The sequence below is a fragment of the Syngnathus floridae genome, chromosome 2 (genome assembly GCF_059516105.1).
Source record: "Syngnathus floridae isolate MCC-2025c chromosome 2, RoL_Sflo_1.0, whole genome shotgun sequence".
NCBI lineage: Eukaryota > Metazoa > Chordata > Actinopteri > Syngnathiformes > Syngnathidae > Syngnathus > Syngnathus floridae.
Genome location: NC_142414.1, coordinates 13,529,818 through 13,555,968, shown reverse-complemented (window position 1 = coordinate 13,555,968; position 26,151 = coordinate 13,529,818). Strand labels below are relative to the sequence as shown.

General features: G+C 43.2%; 1 protein-coding gene across 4 annotated transcripts; it reads left to right on the top strand.

Moving 5' to 3' along the window:
* The first annotated feature begins 1,138 nt into the window (after positions 1-1,138).
* tmcc1a (transmembrane and coiled-coil domain family 1a) lies at positions 1,139-25,935 on the top strand. 4 transcript variants are annotated; one of them, XM_088368981.1, is made up of 7 exons: positions 1,139-1,278; positions 6,706-6,761; positions 7,094-7,470; positions 20,918-21,151; positions 21,280-21,965; positions 23,239-23,374; positions 24,114-25,935. In XM_088368981.1, exons 3-7 carry the CDS (start codon positions 7,222-7,224, stop codon positions 24,426-24,428), a joined length of 1,620 nt encoding a protein of 539 aa, XP_088225107.1. In that variant the 5' UTR covers positions 1,139-1,278; positions 6,706-6,761; positions 7,094-7,221; the 3' UTR covers positions 24,429-25,935. The 4 variants fall into 4 exon arrangements, with proteins under 4 accessions (XP_088225107.1, XP_088225108.1, XP_088225110.1 ...); XM_088368982.1 differs by lacking the exon at positions 1,139-1,278 and adding an exon at positions 6,524-6,597; XM_088368984.1 differs by lacking the exons at positions 1,139-1,278; positions 6,706-6,761; positions 7,094-7,470 and adding an exon at positions 9,420-9,925.
* Positions 25,936-26,151: the final 216 nt, after the last annotated feature.

Below are 26,151 nucleotides of genomic sequence, written 5' to 3'. Positions count from 1 at the left end.
GGCTGAATTGTCATATGAGATCAATAATTTTGAAATGTTGCATTTTTGTTACCCTTTTAGCAGTAACTTGAAGAATAATTCAACAAACTATTAGTTTTGATTTCTGATTTCAAAACTGGTAAAATTGATGAGATTTCCAAACATTTATTCGGTTTCACCGTCACAACTGCCCATTGAGGGAAGCCACAACTACAAATTGGCTCACGAGTGGCTCAAGAGTTTGACACCTAGCTCTAGTCTAACTCCCTTTATTTTCCTCAACTGGAAACCAGCAGCAGGTACTCGTGGCACTGTGCACTAAGGCTGCCATCTAGCGGTATATTTCGTGACGTACAGATCATTTGTAAAGGGGAAAAAAAATACCGTAACGAAGGTTGAAAGCTGAGCAGACATTTCCAGACAGAACCAATCAAGTAAAGAGTGAACGTGACGTCAAGTCAAATCAAGTCAAGTCAAGTTTATTTACATAGCCCTAAATCACAGGCAAGTCTCAAAGGGCTTCGTATGTACATAAAAATCTATACCTTTTCTTTTTGAACGAATGCTTCCAATGCTTCTTTTAATAGCTGTGTGTTGGTTATTTGAAACTGAGTTTAATGGTAAATTAAACAAAGTTGTCACTCTCGCATCACCATTTTTAATATTGAGTGATGGACATTGACGTAGGTTACGAAGGATATGTCATAGCAAGTAAACAAATTTGATTTGCTGATTTATTTTGAGCCAAGCTGATAAGCAGTGAACGGCTACCAGGCTCACCAGACCCACTAGGCTTGCCAGGCTAACTTCAAACAATCATGACAGATCAAACATTTTGATGTGTTTTTAAGATCAATTGAAAAAAAAAATTGGGTGTGAACTTATGGGGGTATTGATTAGTACAATGTTTTGGTTTTTCAATTTGTCTCATCTGTTAAGTTCTTTGGTGTCCTGAATGGCACTATATAAAGCTATTTATTATTATTATTATTATTATTATTATTATTATTATTATTATTATTATTATTATTATTATTATTATTATTATTATTATCTACTTGGCTGTAGTTAGAAAGCATTTGGGTTATTTTTGGGCCTTCGCCTGGGCTGCGAAGTCATTGAAGTGAGACCTCGGACCGGCCGACTGAGGAATCGATCTCTGCTGATGTCGTGCGGGTTGACGTCAGTGGGCGGGGCGTAGTTAGTAGCTGACGGCGGACGCACGCACCAATTCATGGGCAGCCGGCACTAGCCAAGCCAGTCCAGCTTCTGCGAGACACTTTGTGATTCACCTGCCATGTAAGTGTCAGCTTGGGCGTTGTTTTTGCTGAAATATGCGGTCTGGTGCGTTTTGTGCGCGGAAAGCAGCCGCAGATCGCTGCTATTGCTGTTCGCTCCCGTGAGCAGTTCTGACTTATCAAGACTCGACATCTTAACGGGACTGTCAAGCTGCTGACAGCGTCAACACGCACGCGACGCGCTTTCTGTCCGTTTGCACGACTGACACGCTGTTTGCTTTCTGGTTGACCTTTTTTTTTTTTTTACGCGTGGAGCTGTTGGCGGGATGATACAGAGGTTCAGATACAATTTTTCTTTTTTTAGACGTGTGCTTTCGTAAGAGTTTGCATCTCACGTGTGTTCACTAGACTCTCAGACGTGTCATATATAACATACATATCATGTACACACTTTTGACAAAATTGTTAATACCGCGCTGTTAATGAAAGAAAAATGTTATTAAATGTTATTAAGACGAATAGAAAAAATAGAAATAAGATTACCAATTAATACAACATAATGAGAATTACATTTTAATTCATATATTACTCTACGATTAAAAAATAAAAGTAACTCATGAAACAGGCCTAGACAAAAATTATGCTTCATCTAGAAAATATTGTAAATCATTTTACTCATGTGAGATCAAGGTGTGTCCTCTGATTTGCATCACAGGTGCCTTCAAACTTGTAAGCTTATTTAAAAGTAGTAGTTAGTAGTCACTGTGCTATTTTGTGTCTTGGTGTGTACCATACTGAACAACACATTGGACAACACAATGGAAAGCGAGAGAGTTATAAATTATAGACAAGCATTAAAGATAACAGCTACAAGCTGCTTGGTGTTCCTGTGACTGCAGTTGCACATTTAACACACACCTGTAAGATTCCTAAGACTGGAGTGAACCTTCATGACGTGGAGAAAAATTAATGACAAATTGAAGAGACGGTTTATAGGACCAATGGCAAAAAAGCTCAGAACAACCTCCATAAAAAGTAAAAGGTCAACCCCAAGGTCAAGGTACATCACTGTCTGATTGCACCATCCATCCTTGTTCTTGACTTCACGGGAAATGGCAGGAATAAATCATTTTCAAAAACTTGACAAGCCAAAAATCTTCCGAAAGAATGTCCAATGGAAAGACGAGACAAACATGGAAGGCACATCTTCTCTATGGTCACAGATGCAATGAACAATTATATTAGACCCAATTCCACACAAATCAAATTACAGCTGCAAATAACCAATATTTATATCATAAATTAAATAATAAATTAAACTACTCACTTACTTGTAACACATGAATTTTGACACCTAGTTGCATTTCAAAAATTGTCTACCCTCCTCTGATTTTGTGGCCCGCTCCAGCTTGAGCTTCACATGCAGTTGTGGAGGACATGACAAGATGAACAACTTACTTGCCTTTCACATGCTCCACGTATTTGGCTGGAAAGGCAACGAGCGTAGAAGTGAAGCCAAGCTCATCTTTCTCTGTGGATATTTTTAGAACGTCAGAGAGGTATTGCCGCTGGTCACACTTTGATTCAATGTCAATCTGGAGGCAGTTGGCCATCTGCATCGCTTCTCTGATTATTTGATAAGCAGCTCTTTAATTGTCAGAAATGTTGCGGAACCTCAAATATGACCTGTCAGTCTCTGATTTGTTAGTTTTATAGACTTGTCCATTTGGAAAAAAAGGGAAAGTTATATTGCCGGTCACGTTGAAACGTTTTTCTGTTCATATTTGAGATGCTCAGATTTGGCCGAGAAGAAACAATCAACTCATTTGCTATGTGACTGAGTGTCAGTTTTGGTTGACATGGCACAATTCTATTGCGAATATAAATGCCAAAATGATAATCCGGCTACCAATGACCGTACACAACACCGACTGTCATTCTGTAGTTGGATTGCAATTCTCATTCCAATTTTAGACCGCTCACAGTCGTGCTCTTTTGTTGCCGGAGCTGCATTGTCTCCTGTATAACCGACTCCCACACTTCCCCAATGAAGGTGAAATTCCTTTCTAAAAGCTGTGGTTTCTCGTAGCAACAAGCTGCCCGCTTCCCTCGGTTCCATACCCGCTTTGAGGAAAGGGGCGCAATAAGGTAGTGGACATCATCACAATAATTTGTGCTGGAAGTTGGAGACATACACACTTTAAATGAATAGCTTCCTGGTTTGCATAAGTTTAGCTAGAAGAAGTCATCTCCGTCCATCCACGAAGAGGTGTCATCTGGCGTCTCCGTACATTTCCGCTGTTGAGACGAGCTACTGGCCCAAACACCTCTGTGGTTCAGAAGGCCGTTTGCAGTTCTCACATGGATCAAATGCTTGCCAAGCTTCTTGTTGTGTGTTTTTATGGCACGCACCAAGAATTTGCAGCCAATAATGAAGCAGCGGCGCGGACATAGTGAATGATTCATGACATGTTGTCCAGCACACGCTCGCACTCGTCGTCCTGTAAACAAGGCCGATCCGTTGCACATTAAATTTCGTGCCACGGAAGATTTGCAGGCGCTCGTCACGTCTCCTCCCACCACATTGACGATGTGATACATCGTTCAAAAAAGGGAGTTCTTGACGATTTGAATAATGATCAACATTTTAAGACCCATTGATATATTTTGATAGTGGCTGTTAAAAGTGACTTATGCAATTATACTTTTAGACTAACAATGTTATTTTTTCAAGTTTAGTCTCAAAATAACAGTTGAGCACATTTAAAATAAACATAATTGAAACATAGCATCAAATGTATGGATATATGATAAGTGATGGGAGTACCTGCCCTCCTCTAAACGTGAAATGAAATGAGGAGCATTTTGATTTTGCATAATAGCGACCCCACTCCAACTTTCTTTTCCCCTGACTTGGCAGCGAGATCTGCTGAGTGGCTACCAGTAAGCAGAGCTGCAGTGGTTTCTCCCATTAGCATTAGCTTCTGGGAAGAGGCATATAACGAGATGTTGGGAAATGTCGGGGACGGACGAAGTGATGTGTCTGCCTTACGTGCCACGTGAAAGCATCGAAACTTTCATGGACAAGTGTAATTTGGATGCTTGGTGTCGAAGTGCGGCCTTCGTGAGTGTAAATGTCAGGTGTTTAGAATTGAGGCTGTTTTTGCGCAAATAGCCGCACGCCTTGTAACAACAGCTCGCCTCCAACCTAGTCGTCATAGTAACACAATCCTTTTCTGATATACCGCGTTTCATCACATTGCAGAATATCATTCATTTTCATTCGAATGTCGATCAATATTTGTATTTTGATGAGGTTGGGGGTTTTGATTAGGAGCCCTATGAGACTCTTTTGTGATTAAGGGCAAAACAAATCAACTTGTCTTGTCATTCAGTGCAACCATTGCTTTTGTTGAAGTGCACACGCACTTGCTGAAATCAAGCTCCCTTTCCGATCCTTCCGTAACACACATGTGCTGTTGTTGTGAGAATCGTCAATCCATCTTGAATTTGCTCCTCATGCACACGACAGCGTAGGAGTGCGTTTGTGTGTGAGTCGGTTGTGTTGCTGGAAAGCTGAGTGTTACAGTTTGTCAGCTGGGCCTCCGAGAGTTGCTGCTTACACAATAGGACATTGTGCCCGCTTCTGTCCGCCGCGAACTACCTTCCATTCAGCCATTCAGTCACACGCACTCTCAGCCAGCCGGCTGAACCTGACACGGCCGGGTGGAGGCACACGCAGGACTGCCGCCGTCCAAGCCGCCGACGCCCCTCTGTCGCCCCCTGTCACTTTTCTTTCCCATACAAAGAGCAAGCTGCATTTCTTATCACACTTTTTGCAGCATGATGAAGTCATCTGCTCCGCTCTCTCAACTGATACCAACATGCTAGTGTCTGCCTCCCAGAGACAGCACATACGCATAAAAATGAAAAACACGCACACACTCACACTCACACACTCACACCCACACAGACACACACACACGGAGTACAATAACAATTGTTCATGTTTCCTGTCAGTCCTGTCCCAACACATCTGCTGAATGAGATAAGTTTTTGTTAGTTCACGCAAGGCCAATGATAATCAACTGGCGGCCGGCGTGCCAAATCCGGCCCGCTGAATTGTCCAGTCCGGCCCGCAATTGGATTTATGAGGAGTACAGAGAAAGTATCATGCGGTCCACACTAAAGCAAGTGCCTGACACAGAAAGGTTAGACAGGCCTTCAGTTTTGTAATGAAATGGAAAAAGATATATGAACAATAAACATCAAATAATAATGTTATTTCCAAATTTGATTTTTATTTAATGTTTAGTTTAGGGTCTGGCCCCCAAGGTGACTGTCTGGTCAATTTCTTTGCACGAATCTGTGTTTGTGGCTGTCACAGGCTTTTTGCAGTGTGCATCCTCTGTCCTGTCTGTTTTGCACTTTGCTGCAAATTGTTGCTGTTGATCATGGTGTCTGCTTCTGCCTCAAAGCAGCATAAGTGGGTTTTTAGGAAGGAAGCATTATTTCATGGATGGATACAAACAGAAACAAATCGATCCCCTTTTAAATCCATAATATGTGTTTTGGGACCATCGACCTCACGCATAGACAATAACATTGACGGTCGCAACACATAGTTAGTATGTGTGTGTGTGTCTGTGGTGCAGATGGGTATGAGCCAACTCGACATGTTTCCAAAGGGACCATTGTCTGTGTCATTGTTTGACATTCACCTTTCGACTGCGATACATTTGCTGACTGGCTGAGGCCGCTGACCCCGGTTGTCACCAACTGCTGATAATCGCCGTCATGCGGCGGCGACACAACACTCTACGCAGACCGAAACTCTCAAGCATTATATTGTGAATTGAAGGAAAGTTGGAAGCAAAGTATCCTGTTTTGAAGGTGTGGCAATGACTGCATTGTGCGGGTATTAAAGCGGATTCTGTGTGACGGTCAGGCTTTGTCATCGAAAAGAGGATTTAGTTGGAATATAAAAGCATTAGCAATCAAGGGAAAAAAAATCCAGTCCTGTGCTTGGATCAGCTCGGAGAGACCTGAAAGGAAGTTCAAGCCGTGCTTCCCAACAGTGTCCACTTGTTTTTTGCAGCAGTGTCAGTCAGTGATGCTGCGAGGAGGGCGGGGCCGGACGCCTCCACGGTTGTGAGGTGATCGCTCTCCCACCAATACGGACAAGACGGCTTTGATTTGAACTCATAGCTTATTTTAGCGACAATGTTGGGGCTCTGTTGGCACTATTTGATCATTTTGAGCCTCATGAGAAAGCCCAAATGTCACAGCAGGATACTTAATAAGCTTCTGGTAGAACACAATGTTGTTTCTTCATCTCGGTTACTCCGCAGTGACGGTCTACTGATTACATGAAGAACAGGTGGTTGGAGTATTTTGTGTATTTGAGCATCTCGAGGTCAGTGACTTTTTGAATTCAAGTAAATGATTCACTTTGTTTTCTTTCCTTTATGTGTCTGCTTTCTCTCAGATGATCCACAAGAGTGAATCCTTCCAGGTTGGGAGCTTGTGACACTTGGACTGATGGTAAGTCAGTTTCAATTTATTTTATTTTTTACTTATTTTGCCTCATTTATCATTGCTCTGCTGTTTTATGACTTGTAGTAATTTGTTCATGAGACAAAGGCCTTTGTTGGTGTTAAACACACCACACTGTGTCTACCAACAGGAAGTTGAATGACCCCCACACCTTTTCTGATTTTTATTTGACTCAATTCTTAAAGTGAGTGTCTGTCTCTGAATACAAGCAACATTCTCTCATTTGATTCTCACCTTCATCTTTGCCATTTGGCTTGCTCAGCATCCTGTCAGGCACTTGGACATGCATTCTCAAATGTACCTTCTATTTTTGACTGTAGTTTCATCAGGCGGCCTCTCCCGCACCGCCTCCGAGGACTCCTCGGGGTCCCGCTCACCTGAGCTCGACGGAGCCGCCGGCCTCGTGGATCCCTGCGCAGCCAGCCGGGGCTGCGGCCCCGCAGGCGTGATGAGGCGTGGCACCAGCCTGCAGAGCCGGCGCAGCAAGGGATCCGGCAGCGGGGACCGTGACCCACTCTTAAAAGGCAGCCCGCGGGCCCCACATCGGCGCTACACTCACGATCCGCAACGGCACGTCAGCCGCCCGCGCTCCTCCTCTTCCGCCACCGATACGGCCCCCAGTAGCCCGGCCCCCGGATGCACAGGGGGCGAAGCGGTGCTGTCGTCAGGCTACCAGTCAACAGATGAGACGGAGCGGGTGAGTGACTCATCAATACTGTTGTTGTGAAACTCGAGCTTTTGCTTCCTCTCTCATTGAGTTGGAAGTGTGCAGTATTGATGAAGTGCCGTAGGTCATGCTGGGTTGCCGCCACATTTAAACAGGTTACCATAGAAACTTGTTGCTCTTTGAAGGGATCTGAGCAAACATCGATATAGTAAATGTGCAGAACAAGCGCTGAAGCGTTTTGAACATACCGCGTGTGGTGTGCAGCCACACGGCAAAAACAACACATCGGATTGGAAATCTCGCAAAACCTCCCGAGATCAAACGTGACTTCAGAGTCAGCAAACATGGCGGACAAAGAAGCGCCAATTTTTGGTTTGTATTTAGCAGAGTTTGGATTCCCCACCATTCTTCCTCGTCACTTTGCTCTCTGATAGGCTACATGGCCATGTCGCCTGACTGTGTGCTTGATTGCACAGCGCACACGCCCCAAAACAATCCAACATGTTGAATATCTAGAACATTCTGAGCAGACCACATGCACTCGGCAGGATTATCTGCTGATATTATTTTTGGAGCCATTACGAGAATTGTGGCTGACCTACCCTGGGACATTCGGGGCTAAAATCGGGCCACTAATCCTGCCATGTGAACCGGGCTTCAATGACCTATTACGATGTAGATATTATTATTCTGAAAAAATACATACATCTGCTGATATTTTCTCACTTTTGTCTCGTCCCCGCGATGTATGTCACCATTTTGTTTAGCTCTAAAGTGCACTGTGATCCCTGGGGGTTTTGTCTTGCCATTAAGAACAGAATGTGAAAATGATTCATCTTTCTGTAAAAGAGTCACTAGTACATTTGGAAAAGTTGCTAAATATAGCAACTAAAAGGCAAAGGGGAAAATGCTGACTTTGCGTCTGTAAACTAGTGCCTCTATGTTTGCAGCCCTGTTGTTTGTGGAAGCTGTGCACATTATCTCCTGACAATGGATAAATATTTCATACAAGAAGCAACTTGGGGAGCTCTGCTTTGGCAGAATATTATTATTATTTGCACCGAAGGAGGATAGACGTACACAGGCTATTTATTTACATCTGTATGTCTGTTTTTGGAATCTCAGCTACATTTGACATAATTTGGATGGGTTAATAATTCACAAAATTAGCTGGAAAATATTTCAAGCTTAATAATACATCAATTTTATTTTTGAAATGTTATAATAATTTTCCATTTCCAATTTCGCTGACGACCTGCAATACCCCTAAGAATCACTAAAGGACCCGGGGTCATCTCATGCTCTCTACGTGACAGTGAGACAAACCAACCACCAGAGGGCGGTGTTCAAGCAGTAAAGTTCGGAAGGTGATTTATGGGGTGGTAGCTATGGTGACTGACATCATCACTAATGTCCTGTCTTATGAGAATGTTTGTAAACAATATTATTATTATTATTATTATTATTATTATGATTATTATTATTATTACATAGTTCTTGTTATGCTGAAGTCTGTGGGCGTTGCGTTGAAAAGATCCGGTTTAAGCAAGTTGGATTGTAGTAATGGACCGAGAGAAGCAGCAGTCTTTTGGGGCTTCTTCACTCTGTTGATGGCTACCCATTCATCTTCAATCTCCTACCTGTGCGCCATGACTCTGTACACATCAACACGTCAATTGTCATCGGAGTGGTTATCCTAAAACATGCAGTATGCAGCCTGCAACTAGCCCCTGATATGGTTACCATAGCAACAGAGAAGGTCCTCCTCAAGGTGTTTTGACCAGGTTTGCATTTTGCCATTTGCAGATGTGTCAAAAGGGGGAAGGTTGCCATCAAGCCTGCACTGTCCTTGTCTTTCTTTTTTAATACTTCCTCCCTCATTCTCTCCTTTCCGCTGGCCTTTTTCTCCTTTGTGACCCCCCCGCGTCACATCAGGGACATATTACAGGCAGTCAGTCAGCTGTTCCCTCCTCCTCCCCTCCTCTTCTTTCCTTTCCTCTCCTCTCACAGGCAGGAAGCAGGAGGCAACCATGCCTCCTTCGAGATAAGTCAGGACGCCGGCCGGCTTTGTGTATGACAGCTGTCTTGTCATTGGCGCTGCTTTAGTGTATATGTGTGTGCGTGTGTAACTCAAGTGTCAGATATTCTGTGGGAGTGTGTGTTTGACAAAACATTTGTGCACGTGTGTGTGTGTTTGGGAGTGATTGGGCAGCTCTGCCCTTTTCCCTGCTTGCCCTCCCTCATCCTTTTCATCCGTCCATCTCACTCTCCTCAAGTGTTTGCACAGCAGGCACATGCAGTGTAGACGTGAAATGTGTGAAGATGGCAGCCGATGTTCCTTCAATGTGTGTGTGTTATCTATGGATTGAGCAGCGTCAGGCAGTTTATTTTTTGAGGTAGATGAGGGCAAAGGAGCAAAGCGGAGGGTTGAACCGTGTCATGAGGGAAGATGGTACAGCGCTTCAGTCTTCATGGAAATTCCAAGGTAAGATTGTGTTTCTTCTCACGTGCCTTCTCGTACACTCTGGACAGAAAGCAAAGTTGACTTTGGGAATGCTCGCGAGTGAATAGCGTGACTCATGGAGTCGTGGGGAAATTGAAACTAGCAAGCTGTGAACTTCAAACCTGTTTCATATGCTAATCTGCAGCCCCACTTCATTTCTCCTCCGCTATGAATAGATTGTGACCCAGCATGTCTTCCGCTTGATTTGTCAGGGACAAATTCATCTGTCTTGAGCAGTGGAGGAATCGTTTAGAGGACTAATAAGTCGAAACACTTCTTACCATAGTGGTGTCATGTCATGCTTAGAAATACATCATGATTGTTTTTCATGGAACTCAATCAAGTTAATTGCAAGCTTTGTGTTGGAAGGGAGGGCATGTTCAAGTTGATTGCCGAGAAGTCGATTCACGTGCCTGTGCGACCCGCGTATGATGTCAACAGGGAGTCGCTTGCGGTCGGTCGTCCTTTATGTTGTTATTTCGGGCCTGCAGCTGGTTCCTACTCCCACAGTTTGCGTGTGGGAACATTAGCGTGGGCATGCACGCGTGCATATCAAGAGTGTTTTCACAGCCGTTCTGGGCTTGCCGCATTTTGGGTCACCGAGGATGTTATGCTCAACTTTGACCCGCATGTTGCCGTCCTCGCTGATTCCCAAACAAGGGTGCCATGAGATCATCAACGGTGCTGCCTGCATTTGAGAATCGTATTCATTGATTCCAATATTTTTGGTCACCTATCTATGCCAGCGACATATGATGACAGGCAGAACAATGAAACTTTTATCAATGAATAGCAATTCATCATTTACTACTTGAACGTTATTTTAGGTACATTTTATGTGTTGAGTTTGTTTCACTCCAATTTATTTGTATTTGAATGCAATAAAGGCATTCTGAGGAGAATTTGAGGAAAGCGACAGACCTCGCATGACTGCCACTCCCTGCTCACGCTGTCTGGTTTGAGTCGAGCTAATGAATGATGAATGAGGCTCTGGATTCAGTGAGCTCCGCTATGCTCTACTGACCCACATTGGACGCACATGCATGCAAATGTGATGTCAAACCCGAGGGAATCTCAGCATATTTCTCACCCCTAAAAAGCATCGAAACATCCTGTGTGTCAGAGTGAGAAACGACAGAAGCTTTATTTCCGTATGTGACTTGCACAGACAGGTTTGCCGTGGTATATTCTCCATTTTACTCATCTTCGTTGGTTAGTCAGAAGTTTGATAATGAAGGCATTATGGTGGTGTTTTGTGGACAGAGTTGCATTAAAAGACATAAGATATTTTGTGCGGTAGCACCCCTTAGTGGAGTAAAAATGTAAACATGTACTAATACTCTAGTTTCCCACCATTTTTGCTATTTTAGCACACCAACAAACACAATTATCACCAAAAACATGAATACTGAAATCATGATGATCTCGTCTCAGTTTACTGTTTACATCCAAAGGTGTAAAATTCCCTGAACACAAAGCTGATAGATTAGCAGAAAAACAATGAATGAATGGCAGCAAGTTTATGATACCTTCCGCCACCTAGTGGTCGTGCCTGTCCTCGGCATAGCTAGTGTATAAATAAATTTATTTGTAATTTAGGTGACTTCCCTGGTTATTTCATTAATATTATCATGACTGTGTACGGGTTGCAAGAACTCACATGGAGCGAGAAATGTGACAAAGTGAATGGGAATGCTTGAGCAGCTGCGTCCTGCTAAGTGACACTGAGTTTCATTTCTAATTACGCACTCAAGTTTCAATACAAGCGAAGTAACAGTATCAGTCGAGCTTGAAATGGATGAATTTGATCAGTAGTTCTAATTTTGCGTGAGAGAAGGCAAAAGTGAGCCTGTGTGTTTCACTGTCTCAATGGGGGTTTTAGTTTAATGGTGAATTAACTTTTGAATTGGATGAAAGTTGAAAAAAAAGAGAAAGACCATCTCATTAATTGTTGGATAGTCAGAGCAGGTGAAATAAACAAAAAAAAGTACATTGCTAAGCAACTTTCTATTCACACAATGTCATTTTGTTATGAAATGGACCGCTTCTGGGCAGCAGTGTGGCTCAGACTTCCCAAACAGCACTGAGGCCTGAATGAGGAATTCGGAAGAGAGCCTGGATTCATGCGGATGAGAATGGGGCCACTCCAAATGATCAGTCCGGGCAAAAAAAAAAAAAAAAAGCGGCATTGATTGTTCTAGATTATTCAGCGTCCTCATCCTGCCTAGAAAATGACGCGCCACTGCGGGTATCCTGGCCCGGACCGACTTTGCATTTTGGACCAGTGCCCTTTTGCTTTCACCATTACATAACCACAATGAACTGAGTATAAATAAATTGTGCTCAACCAAATACATTTGTTCACTTTATTTTACGTTCCTATTTTTGCATGCCCCACAAAAATGCACCAAATGAAAGTTTATAAAGCACAAAGACGCTTCATAAAATGGTAGAGAAAAATTGCTGATCAGACGAAAATATGAAAAAAAACTTCCAATCTGTTTGCTTTGTCTGTGATTTTATCATGAAAGTGTGACCGCCGCATCAAAATAGATCTCAGTTGAACAGCCTGGTCCATCCACTCCTCAATGGTGACCACGTGTTAGATTTAACGCTTATCTGATTGGTTGAATTACATTATTTTGTATTTTATAAACATTTTGTGATTGGTCGTAATATCTTTAATTGACAGATCAGTCAATGACATCATTGATCGGCTCTGTGAAAGAAGCTATTAAAGCAGCAGTGTTTCCTTACATATATTATTAACCCATGGCTAGGTGCCCAAAAATGAATTTTGGCTGTCACTTATATATTGGCCAGAATGTCTCTCGTGCCCAAAATGACTCTTGATCTTAAACTGTTTTAGCCACACCTACACAGTAGAGCAGCATAGTGTGTCGGAATGTTCCTATGTGTGACTCCATGTTCTTAACTGGTTTCAACCCATAAGTGTGCCAAAGGATCCCATACAGTAGATAGGTTAAACAAGACCTGAGCAAACGGAAAGGTCGGAGCGATATAATGGCCTAGCTAAACTCACTTATGTAATTATGTGTGCCAAAGAGGCCTAAATCTAACAATCCCCTCGTTTGAGTGATCTTAGGGGTCACTCAACTAAGACTTAAGCTCTTTGTGAAACTTTGGTTGAAGAGGGCTAAAGGTCAAATCATGTGTCAACTTGTATGATCTTTGCTAAAATCTGTACCAATATTGTCCAATTGTCATGAGTAAGACATGATAATATTGAGTTTTTTTTCGGTATGTCAAATTAATAATTGAATTATAATGTATGGCCTCGGATCAGATGACATGACGTCACCGGAAGCTGCGTTTTATTTACAAGGTATCTGTTAGCGTGAGTTAGAAACTGAACCCATGTGGAGTGCCAGTTCATGCATTTTAAAAGAAAATGTGTATGGAGACCACGGCCATGTTATAATCGGGCCTTTGACAGAGACCATCGCAGGACTCCCACTTCAACACTGCAGGAAAGGCTCTGTTTGAATGGTACACTGGCTTTACTTTTCCCGTGTCTGCATTTAAATAAGTGCTAACTTCAAATCAATATAACATGGGCCCCAAAACGGAGCCATGTGGAACGCCACAAGACAATGTATTGCTCTGGGTAGAAGAGTTAGGTGTAGAAGAACTTCATTGGCCTCTATGGACAAGACACAGTTGTGGGTTGGAGATAGGTTGAATGACATGCAATATAACAGCCTAAAGTTCAACTCCTCAGTGAGTCATTCGGTGAGATAATCCGGCCTGTTCTCAATTGGCCACTTACATACGTCATAAAATAATGTCCATCTGTGTATCTGTGCAACTTGGTCTGGAGTCGGACCACAGATTACTGCCAAATACAGTCCCATCCTTCATCTATGTCAGTGGTGAATTTCACCTGTCGGTATTTTGTGTTTTCTAGCTGATTGGCCCACTTGGGGAAGTTGTCATTGTGCAGCAGAGCCCGATGCAATTCTGAGTATGTTATGAACATGTCGAGCACAGAAAGGTCTGAGTCACCCTTGAGTATTCCTCGACTGACAGGAACGGCTGGAGAGCATGTCACCCCCACAAAACAGTGTCGCCGGGCGGAGGGTGCAGAATGATTGGAATTCAGCTGTCTCTGACAGAAACCTGAAAGTCAAAAGCCCACAGTTGAGTTCCCCTAAGTCAAACCCAAGGCTCGGGGGCCAGATACGACCCGCCACATCCTTTTATGTGGCCTGCAAAGACAAATCAAATTCATGTCAGTTCTAAAATTGCAAATTATCTCCACTTTTAAAAAATAGATATTGTTAGCATATTTTTTACCATTCATCTTTTCAAAATATATATGTTTTTTTAATTTGTTTCAGATTTGAAAACGTTAGTCATCAATCTGTTGTGTAGTCTATACTGTATGTAATATGAGGCGTTCATGCTTTTATTTGGGTAGACAGTCATAATAAGGAAACTATGATGACGATGTGACTGGCAACAAAAATGAGTTTGACACCCCTGCCCTAAGTGATGAGTAATGACTCACAGTTGCAGCTGTGCCTAGAGGCGCTCTAATATTTTATTTATGTCCACGTGCCGTCCATCAATGTAATGCAGCCATGCCACGTCATGTGCCCAAGATGGATTTCCCACTTGGAAATATATAATATAATATATATAATATATACACAATGGTATGTGATTTTGTGTCGCAATGTCAAGACTTATGGTCCTGGGGATCAGTGACCTACACACTCGCACATTCTCCATGTGAGTGAGGCTAGTTCTTATGTAAGTAGCCTTTTCCCTAAATCCTTCCCGCACTCCCGATTTGCACCCGCCGCCTCATTAAAGCCTGCATTCATTCTCTGCTCGTCCCCCACCTCCTTTGGAGCAGGCTGGTGTCATCCATGTGCTGATTTTTTTCTTGAAATCAATCTCTGCATCAAGACCACAAAGTTTTAGCCCACATTATTAGTTCAAAGGTCATGGGAATGTCAGTAATTCCGAATAATGTCTATTTATTATGGTGGCCCAGTCAAAACATGTTTTACAAAGCAGATCGATTGTACGAATTCACTCATATTTGTTCGGATGGTGACTTTAGAATGTTGACTCCGTCACCCATAAGAGGTTTTGAATGGATGCCTTGTAATCATCACATGATTTTATGAAGTGGGATCTGCAGTTTTCTCTACATCTTTGCATGGGTTTGATCTGTCTGACCAAACCTTTGTCTTCCATACCCCCAATGTGGGTAAATTTCAGTTCTGGCAGTTGGTCAGGAGAAAACCCCCGGCTGGCCGGGGGTCAGCGGTAGCTGGTTCATTAGTGCGAGATCACTCGGTAAACTTATTGGCTGTGACAATCTAGTGTTGGGATCATTGAAAAGGAGGCCACTCTTTCCACGTAATTGGGCCTGGAACAGCCAAGCAAATAAAAGCCCCCCCTTGCAAGAAGCTTTTCTCAACAACTCTAGGCTCCCTCACTCACTCCGTCGAGCTCTCAGCAACAGCTCCCCGTGGACTTCTTTTTTCGCCTGATGCATGCTGCTGCGCTCCTCTCACATTCGATCTTTTCGTCCAATGTTTCTCCTCATCCGGCTTTGGAAGACTTCATCTGATTAAGCGGCAAGGTATCCATAGTGGAAACCGATTGCTCTCCTCTCCTTTGACGGCAATGCTAGCTGTCTGGAGTCGTGCTTGTTAAAGCTCCAATGTTTGTTCTAATTAAAACTGAACACGTGTGGGGCAGTTTCAGCTCCCTGAGTTCAAATCATGGATTATAGGATTCTATATTTTCTGGATATTTTGTTAGTAAAAATCCCCAAGGCTCGCTCGCCCATTTTCTGCAGTCAAGAGAAGTCTTTGCCCAGTGGGCTTTTGAGTCAAGTGAGCAATGAAGTGGATCCATCCCGAGTGAGTGATGAGTGGTCAATGCCCTGAGTTGCGATCTTGACCTCCACGCCAACTGTTGTCCTTCCCGAAGGAAAACAAACACCAGTCTAATCCCCACATGTGCGTATGTGTCTTCTCGCCATGGAGGTCATCTTCAATCTGGTAACTGCTGACACCTCACCGCCTCCGACACCTACCACCGTGAGTCACCCTTTTGTTCATCATCATCATCCAACTTTAAGGATGTAAGATCATTCTTCATTTCAGTCATGTTAAACACATTGTCGAGAGCTTCTAATAAGTTGTACAAAATACAATCGTGTGTGTGTGTGTGTGTGTGTTTGTGTGTGTGTGAGCGAAATACCCCTTTTCCAGCATCACATGGGGTTATGTAAGTTTCCATATCTAATGAATGGGCTTCATTGTTAGCTCTTTGAACCCCTTAAAGCAGAAAGAAATGCGGATTTTCTTTTTAAAGACGTTTTTCTTATGTGACTTGTTTGAGCACAGCCTTAATTGGTTGTGTGGGAACTAAAACCATGTGCAAAAAAATCAGAGAACAAGTGTGACATGGCTTGGCAACATGTATTGTATGTTATTTTAATGTAATTTTAATTTTAATTTATAAATGAAAGAAAAACTTGTGGTCCAATAGATCATTCTTCATTTCAGTCATGTTAAACACATTGTCGAGAGCTTCTAATAAGTTGCACAAAATACAATTGTGTGTGTGTGTGTGTGTGTGTGTTTATAGAGGCCTCTTTCCATATCACCTCTCCCAATCCTCTCGCATCATTTGAAAGTAGCGTGCTGTGAATGACACAATGTATTATGCAAGTTTGTAACGCTCTGTAGTGATAGCGCCGATACAGCCGAAGAGTCAGACTACGTTGTCCCTCTCAGCTTGAGGAAAGGCCGAGTGAAATCTGAGTTATTCCAACCAGCTTTACTCGGATCGCAGGATCGCAACCTGGTCCAAAAGCAGGTGGACCCAGTTTGACTCGCCATGGGGCAAGAGAAAGAGTCTATGTAGTCTCTTTATTGTTTTTGTCTGAGGGATCAACTCGTGTCCCCATGCCTTGAATTCCGAGCCCCCGCGGGTAACAAGTTGTGACAAACTCATGGACAGCACCTGAATGACTGACATGACGTCACTGACTGACGTAATGTGTGGCGCTGATGGTGCCAGTGTGTTTGGCTCACCGGGCCTTTCTTATCACTGCGTCTTCTTGTACCTCGATCTCCAGCTCTTCAGCTCAAAGGCGTTAACTGACTCGTCCTTTGCCCTTCTTATCTGTAGGATAACGTCCATCAGATGGCATACATTGCAAAACCTGAACTGGGGGAGGAAAAAGTCACGAAAATAGTAAAGGAAAGTAATGAAATGAGGAATGTATGATTTCTCAATTCCGCGAGTGGAACAAGAGATTAAGACAACGAGTAAAAACACAGCTTGCATTAAAAAGTTTATATTTTATTGTGCTATTTATTCTTAATCATAACAATCATACATTTGTGTGTCCCCAAATGTATTTTAAAAATGTCTTGTCTTTTTTTATAGCACATAAGTTATTTGAGATATTTAAATGTTTTCTTGCCAATATGGATTTTACCATGTGTTGTAATTTATAGCTATAACAAGACCCCAAAAAATCCTGAACCTAAACCTTAATTTATGCATAGTTTTCATACAAGTAAACTTTATTTATATTTATTTATTTATTTATTTATTTATTTATTTATTTATTTATTATTTATTTATTTGTTTGTTTGTTTGTTTATTTAAATATTTGCCTTTTTCATACAAGTAAACATGCTTGTTTATTTATTTATTCAACTATTTGCCTTTTTACTTATTTAATATTTGATTATTTGATTAATTATTTATTTATTGTGATACCTGAAACTAATCAAGTCAGATTCTGAATCAGTGCAAAATAGGATAAAACTAGAAAAGCTTCCTTGCATCTCTGAATAAATGCAATTAATTCAAATTTGTTGACCAGTGGAATGACATGCGTGCGTGCACGCACACACACATTCACACACACAATCTTGTTATCCACTTGGTATTAATACTACGTTGTTTCTCGCTGTGAGGAGAGCTGGTGTTGCAACGAGGTGTCACTTGTGGGTCGTGTGCCGCGTCGGCCTTGTGGGCTATTTTTGCTCCCTGATTCATGACGTTGTCTTGGCTGCTCGTCAAGAAGGTGCCGTGCTTGCAAAGTGTTTCTTAAACGTGACTTTTTTTTCTTTTTTAACAGTATGAAGTAGTTTGTGTGCTATATATTACCAATGAATAGTCAAATCTGGTATGCAACCCTCAAAAAAAGTACCTAAATCTTACATGTGTAAGATGTCTGACTGGTTTTTCTTGTCTGCCAGTATTTTTTTTTCCATTGGCTGGCACATGACACACAGTGTCAGGAGTGGCTGTGAGTTGAATTAGTCTCAAAGAGCATCCATCACTGGCAGTCTTCCTGTATTGATGTCTTGTTGATCTTGACTCCTTCGTGACCTCACACTTGCCCCCGGTTCCCTTTGAATAACCTCAAACTGAATTCTACTGGGTGTCTCTTTACAATTTAGCAAATTTATCTAAAGAATCAATTTAACCAGTTGTGTTTTGAATAGATGGAAGATTCACTTTGAGGCGTTGATGATTGAGGAAAATGAAAGAAAGAAGAGTAAATGAGGCGCTTGTGGTGGAACAGGAAGTGGTGGTGACCACTAAGGGAGACCTGAAAGGGACTAAAGAGCATGATTTTTTTTTTTTTTAGAATACTTTTTTTTAAATTTAGAATACTTTTTTTTTTTTTTACTCTTAAGAGACTGTGAAAATCTTTTTAAGACTTGAACTTTGATTTCTTAAATCTCTCTATGTTTCTCTCAACTTCTCGACTGGCTCAGCATGATCAGAATCCCTGATTTACACTTACAGCTTGAATTTTACTGTGAGGACATTTGTGTGTTCGTGTGTGTCATTTGATAATATCGTTGATACATTTGATCGCATCCTGTCAAAGGAGTTGATGAGTGAATACATGAGGTTCACTAAGTAAGGAGCCGCTCACAGCAAGTCAAAAGTTGTCACTGAATTTTATTCAAAATGGCCTTATTAATATACTGGTAAAGCCCACCCGAGAAATCATAATGGTGAAGGAAATCAAAGTGGATACAGACATAAAAGACATTAAGGAAACTTAAGACATCAAACCGAAATCAAAGAAAAAGACAAAGAAACATACAAGACATCAAAGAGAAATCAAAGACATCAGAGTGTCGAGGAACAAATTGTGCGTGGACAGTTTGATGCTGCCGCAGTGTAACACAGACAGTTCTCCTAACCCTGAACACCTTCACTTTAAGTGGAAAAAAATGATTTTAATTATTATTTTAGTAATTATTTTAACCATCAAAGTTGACCCAAACCGTTGTATAAACGTGCAATCTCCTCGGTCATTCTTGATTAGCAGGATGACGTCATAGTCCGGGCTGTGTGGGCGGGGCCTTAAGAGATGAAAGAGGTTGTGGGCGGGGCCTTAACAAATGAAAGAGGTTATGGGCGGGGCCTTAACAAATGAAAGAGATTGTGGGCGGGGCCTTAAGAGATGACAGAGGCGTATCTGTGACAGCGCTCGGTTTGAGGTCAGAACTTTCACAGCAAGCCGCGCGGACGGACGGCCGCCGGTTTAGTGCCGCACACAAACTGACAGACAAAGCTGTTAAGAAGAAAGAAGTGTCAGTATAAAGACTGACGGACGCTGACGCCACGGCTTTGTAACCGTCTCGGTGTAGATAGATGAAAGCAAACCTTCGTTTTTGGTCAAAATGCACTGGGAAAAGTTCCTGCGAATGGGCAACGGAAAGGTGAGCGTTGATTTTCTTAACTCACTTGCAAAAAAAGCTTATTGGAGTGTTCGGGTGTTGAACTTTAGTGTCAAGTGCCACCTGACTTGATGCGGAGGATTAGCAAGTGGCTGTGCAAAGTTAGAAGGGACAGACGTTGGTCCGAGAATGAATTATTTACTCAACCGTGTCAGTGACGCATAGTGACAGGTAGAACCATTAAATGTTCTTCCAAGATTAACTGCGTTTATTTAGATAATATTTCTCCACCTGTTGCTATTCCTAAATCTGAAACCAAAATAACGGGTTCCAGCGAGCACATCAGCTGTGTGTTCAACTTAACCGCCGCGATTCCACAGTTGGAAAAGTCCCTTTATGAGTCATTGTACAAAATCATTATAACTGTCAGTGTTTAAGTTACGAACCTATTTGTAACCTAAAGCACTTATAAAGAGAGGTCATTTTTCCCCATTGACAGAGATGAAAATGCATGAAATCAATTTCAGCCCCAAAACTCATCTTGTAGGAGAAAAGGAATGAGCACCGTAGCCCCTCTATAGAAATTTGCTTTCTAATAAAATATTGGGAAGTTCTGATCCATTTTTAACTGTCTTTTAATTGATTACATCTCTCTATGCAAACTTGTCTCGCTTTTAGTTAAAGAAATATTCACAAAGTTGAATCTCTCATTCTCATTTAAAAGATTAATTTCCTTTTCTATTGCACGCAACCACTGGTGAAAATTTCTCATTTGTCAGTCTGTTAAATATACGATAACAACAGAGTGCCCTACTTTTCTGCCACAAGCTTTCTGCCTCTTGCCGTGGAGGGATGCAATAAGTTTTCAGTTTATATTCATGCGATTTGAGTCTTGCCAATGATGGTTACGTAGCACAAGAAGAAAAATTGTTTGTAAAAAGGAGTGTTCTGTAACCCAAGGTTCCAGGGTTTGCTTTGCTTCTTAGAGATTTGCTCTTGAATTTCTGAGTTTCTTCTTTTGGCTTATTTCATTTCACTGTAAAGTTTGAAACGGGAAAAAAAAAAAAAGCATTGCGACGATTGCCCGCAAGTGGCCTTCTTAACTTCTCACTTTTCAGATGACATTCAGCAGAAAAGCAGAACCTTCTTCTTAATCTGTCAGCAAAAAAAAAAACTCACGATGCCAAACATACTATTTATTCTTCTCAAAGTCATCGTTAGCTTCAAGTGACTATCACGCTCACTTCCTGTGTCGTGGTTGCAGGTCGAGCGGTCAGATGTGAGCGGGTTGAGCCAAACTCCTCCTGCTGTCGACTCTTCGGACGATGCGACTCTGGATCCTCAGCGCACCAAGCAGGCCATCTCCCAGCTGCAGCAGAAGATCCTCAAACTCACAGAACAGATTAAGATTGAGCAGACAGCCCGTGACGACAATGTTGCCGAATACCTCAAACTGGCAAACAATGCGGACAAACAGCAAAGCACGCGCATTAAGCAGGTAGCTTTCCAATTTAAGGGCAATTCAGACATTTCATTCTTCAAAAATCACTTCACCTCTATAGTTCATTTTAGTCCCCTACTTTTTTGTGGATCGTGTACTTCAAATATATTTGCTGTCGCCGGCAGGTTTTTGAGAAAAAGAACCAGAAGTCAGCGCAGAGCATCCAGCAGCTGCAAAGGAAACTGGAGCACTACCACCGTAAGCTGCGGGAAGCGGAGCACAACGGAATCCCCCGGCAACCCAAGGATGTTCTTCGGGACATGCAGCAAGGCTTGAAGGATGTGGGCGCCAAAGTGACGGGCTTCAGCGAGGGTGTGGTGGACAGCGTCAAAGGAGGCTTGTCCAGCTTCTCCCACGCCACACACTCGGCCGCCGGGGCCGTCGTCTCCAAGCCGCGCGAGATCGCCTCGCTGATCCGGAACAAGTTCGGCAGCGCAGACAACATCTCGTCGTTCAAAGACTCGCTGGACGAGCACTCGGGGGAAGAAGGCGTCGCCGCAGCTCGTTCGCTGGGCGCCGCCGGTCATCACTTCCAATCCAGTCCCAAGTACGGCAGCGAGGACGACTGCTCGAGCGCCACCTCCGGCTCGGCCGGGGCCAACAGCACAGCGGGGGCGCCCGGCGGCCCCCCCAGCTCCAAGGGAAATATGCTGGAGAGGGCTCACGCCTCTGGCGTGGACTTGCTGCTGCAGGAGGTCCAGGAGCTGAGGGAGAACCAGGCCAGGCTGGAGGAGACTCTGGATGGCTTGAAGAGTCAGTATCAGCGGGACTACACACTCCTCATGCAGGCGTTGCACGAGGAACGCTTCAGGTAAGCGTCTTTCAGCCAACCACATTCAAGAGCGGTCGCGTAAAGTCCTAGTTTGGTGAAAAACCTCCAATCTTCAGAAAATATTAGATTGCCCGAGAAAGTCCCTGTTTGACACACAAGCAGTGTAGTTGGCATAATATGCTGCTGCCTTTCGTATGTGTGGCTTGGGTTTGATTCCCAGCCATTGCCGGTCCTGAGCCTGGAGGTTGAGAGAAGAGGAAAAAAAAAGTGAGGTGTTTTGCTTCAGGATGGGTGTACAACACAAAGTGTGCAAGTGATGGGTCACAAATTTGAAACACCCTACATGCTTTGTAGAACTTTGACTCATTTAATTCCTCTTTAAATCTGCGACCAATCTAGTTTCTACTTTGTGCCATTTTGTATAGTGGAAGTAAGGCCACACAAATGGTGGCGTGAGTGCATCATACACACACTTCTTTTGTCTCTCTGTTGCGACATCTCAAGCCATCATGCCACAGAAATGACAACCAAACATGTCTTTCGCTCCACTTTGCCAAGTGTCTCCAGAAACCGTATGAATTCTTTACCTTTTCGGCAATGAGGATCAAGCAACAAGTTTTTTTTTTGTCTACAGAACAATTATGGTTGTATATATTTTTTAATACATTTTAACACAATCGTGTTAAACCTCAAACATCTGAAAAAAAAATACTTGGCTGTCCAAGTCCCACTATCATAACCAACATTAGGATAGGCCAAAGTGGTCATCAAATGGATTTATTCTGATTTTTTTTTATTTATTTTTTTAAGATCATCAGCATTCAGCATTGCCTAAGGAAACAAAAACGCAATATGTACTGTGCTTAAGTTCACTGTCAATTTTACCTAAATAAATGTTTGAAAACAGTTCGTTCAATGTTAAATACAACTGAACTGTGCTCAACAAAAGTAATGGTTTGCAAAAAAATAGGCCACTTCACTGTTACATTCGACAGTTTGGAATCCATTAATTACCACTGGGGGGCGCTACTAGTGTAATGCATGTCACAATTTGTGGTCTCCTCACTGTTATTGGCTCCACTGACCAAAAAAAGCCCTGCATGTTTGTCTTTGCTACTGTTGCCTCGTGGTGCGTTTTGTCACCGTGGCACTCTGATTGGACGATTAGATCAGCAGATCAGTTAGCGCGGCCTAATCTTGTCAACACTTGAGTTAGGCGGCTTCTGTGTCCATTTCTACTGTGTGTGTGTTTTTTTTTACTTTAAGCTTGTTACTTACGTCCGTACATGCGTGCGTGTGTGCGTGCGTTCAGGTGTGAACACTTGGAGGAGCAGCTGAATGACCTGACAGAACTTCACCAGAATGAGATCCTGAACCTGAAACAGGAGCTGGCCAGCTTGGAGGAGAAGATCGCCTACCAGTCGTACGAGAGGGCGCGAGACAGTCAGGTTGGTCCCGTCTATCATTTTGACGCAAAACAATGATGTGAAGGTGTGTTGTCATCGGCACCCTGAGGCATACGTGGACGAGGCGTCACGTTTCAACTGTCAAAAGAATGAGTGTGTGGCGCTCACGCACGTGCATGTTGACACTCTAAACAGGAAGACGAAACCAACAATGCTGTCATCCTCCCAGTCTGTTTGTTTAGTCACAACACAAGCCTTCTATTTGGAGGTGACTTCTGTTTCTGTTGCGCCTTTTCTCGCCAGTAGGGGGTGCTCACGATCCGTATACTGGAACTGTCAATAATTTTCTACTACAATGGCGGGAAGTCACTCGTGGAGAGCTGTTTCAGCTGCTTGAGTTGTCTGACAACTTTTTCAAGCCTACAGTGAAAAAAAAAAAGTCTTTCATCCGCATCTGTTGCACATGATTAAAATGTGGTGATCATGTGGTGATCATTTTTGAGGAATGGCATTCGTTTATTCATTTTAATCACGTGCAACCGCGCTCGATCAAATTAAGGAAATTCTTTCAAGAGTGCACTCACAGTGCGCTCATTATTGTCCCTAATAAACCGACATGACACAAAGAAAAAAATTGAACTCGAGGGAGGGCAAGTCAACTGCAATTGAGATCTGCATTGATTGAGTTGTTGGGCTTTTATGAGACTTCTGTACTTGACTACCAAAGAAATGTAAGCACTAGGGAATTGTTAGTGACCTGTTGTTAAATGTCTTTGGGCAGGAGGCACTGGAGGCGTGTCAGACGCGAATTTCCAAGATGGAGCTCCATCAGCAGCAACAGCAGGTGGTGCAGTTGGAGGGGCTGGAAAATGCCACGGCCAGGACGCTCCTAGGCAAACTGATCAACGTGCTGCTGGCCCTGATGGCTGTCCTTCTGGTCTTTGTGTCCACCGTGGCCAACTGCGTGGTGCCTCTGATGAAGACGCGCTCGCGCTCGTTTTCCACCCTCCTGCTGGTTATCCTCACGGCCTTCCTGTGGAGAAACTGGGACGCGCTCTCTGGTTACATGCAACAAGCCCTGCGGCCCCCGGGATGACCGCCGCCACGCGTTTAATTGGGTACGTGTCACGGCAGGTGACGAAATCAAATAGCTACCGTCGCGCGGCGGCTTTGACAAGAGAGCCGTGTGGATGCCTTTGGACTCGCTGAAAGTTCAGACGGGCTCATTTGGGAAGCGGCTCGGGGTCGACTCAGAGACGAAGAACCTCAGTCCACAAAGGACTGAACTGTTTACATTTTTTTTCTTTCTTTCAAATCAACTCTTGTGTTGATTTCCCTTCACATAACTGCATTGTACTGTTTCTTAATTCTAGATTTTAACAAACACTCTTTGTAATTAACCTTATTTTATTCAGTTCCATGTAGCAGGGTTTTAGTAGGAGGGTTTTAGTCATCTCACCTCAAACAAACATGTGGTGAAAACGCCGCAATTGGGCAACTCCAACCAAAACCTCAAACCTCATTTTGCGGAGATGAAATGCGTTCCGACGGAACCTTGGAGAGTAGCCACGACTAAAGACTTTTTTTCTCTTCCTCACCATTTTTTAATTGCAAACTTGATGTGGGTTTTAATTTTCTTTAGAAGTGAAGCTGTTTATGAATTAAATTTCAAGTGGGTATGAGCCGCACTTAAGGAGCAATGCCGGCTGGGATGGGCTGCTCGCCATGTGAAACAGCTCCCGAACAACATCTGGTCATTGTCGAACCTCAGCTGCGTTTGCAGTGTGCGCCTGTGAAATGAAGACAAATGGCATGTGAGTCAGATGTGTTGTTCAATACATAAGAAAAGTCCATTGTCTCAGTAAAAGCAATTTCATGTTCAAATTGGATCGCTCGTGCCAGGTTGACCTGAGCCCATTGGCGCTTATCTGGCTCCATCTCAGATATGCCGGGAGGCTGCTGCTGCTGCTTTGTATCCGCAGTGCGCGCCGTTTCCACTGTCAGTCCTGTTAAATCTGCCCATTTTGGAGCGTGTCCTTTTCATCACACACTCTCCTGCTTCTTATCTCAATGCTCGTCGTGCTTTATCTTATGGCGAAGTCACCCTGCGTTGCCAAAGCTGACTCAGGCCAGGCCTGCCCGACAGGAAAACCAGCGGGTCTGTTGTGAATGGCAACATTTTATTTGGTGGTGATGACGCGATTTGAAAAGGCGGGCGGGGCGGTTTTAACATTTGGACTATGTATGTGAAGTATTTTGTAATATTTGCCTGCCTTTTTTGGTCCTGTCACTGAAACGTCAAGCTGAGCTAGCACTGTAAAGCGGATGAACACGCTGGCACTTTAACACTCAACTCGATATAGTACAGCTCCGGCCTATGATGGCGATGGTTTGTCGAGAAAACCTCACAAGGAGGGCACTCAGGTCGGGATCGCATGATGGAAAACCCCTATCTCGATTCCAAAAGTTTCCGTTAGGGCGAGTTGTGAGTGAGCCGTATGACCTTGGCTTGACCTTGACGTTGGTTTACATGATAAACTACTCCTGTGCCTTCTGATATGCTTTTCCAAGTGTGAAGTCAATAAAAATGCATTCCTGGCTAACTGATGTGCTTTTGTTATTCTTGATGTCGCTTCTGTCCTTAATCAAATCCTGTTGTTTGTCCTAGCAGGGAAAAACCATTGTCATTATGTGGCCACAAGATAGCGCTGTTGAGCCTTTATTGTGCCCGGTAGATCCGGGCGTGGAACGTTGTGGGCAGTCTGAATAGATGTAAGCGCGCTCATCTGGGAGAGGGAGATGAGGCTGGTGTCTGGTTA

What these genes read in the sequence shown, in the direction of transcription:
- tmcc1a (XM_088368981.1), top strand. Translation starts at nt 7,222, where the DNA reads ATGAGGCGTGGCACCAGCCTGCAGAGCCGGCGCAGCAAGGGATCCGGC. An exon ending in CAACAGATGAGACGGAGCGG is followed by an intron (nt 7,471 to 20,917) that starts GTGAGTGACTCA and finishes TCGTGGTTGCAG; the next exon opens with GTCGAGCGGTCAGATGTGAG. An exon ending in AAAGCACGCGCATTAAGCAG is followed by an intron (nt 21,152 to 21,279) that starts GTAGCTTTCCAA and finishes TGTCGCCGGCAG; the next exon opens with GTTTTTGAGAAAAAGAACCA.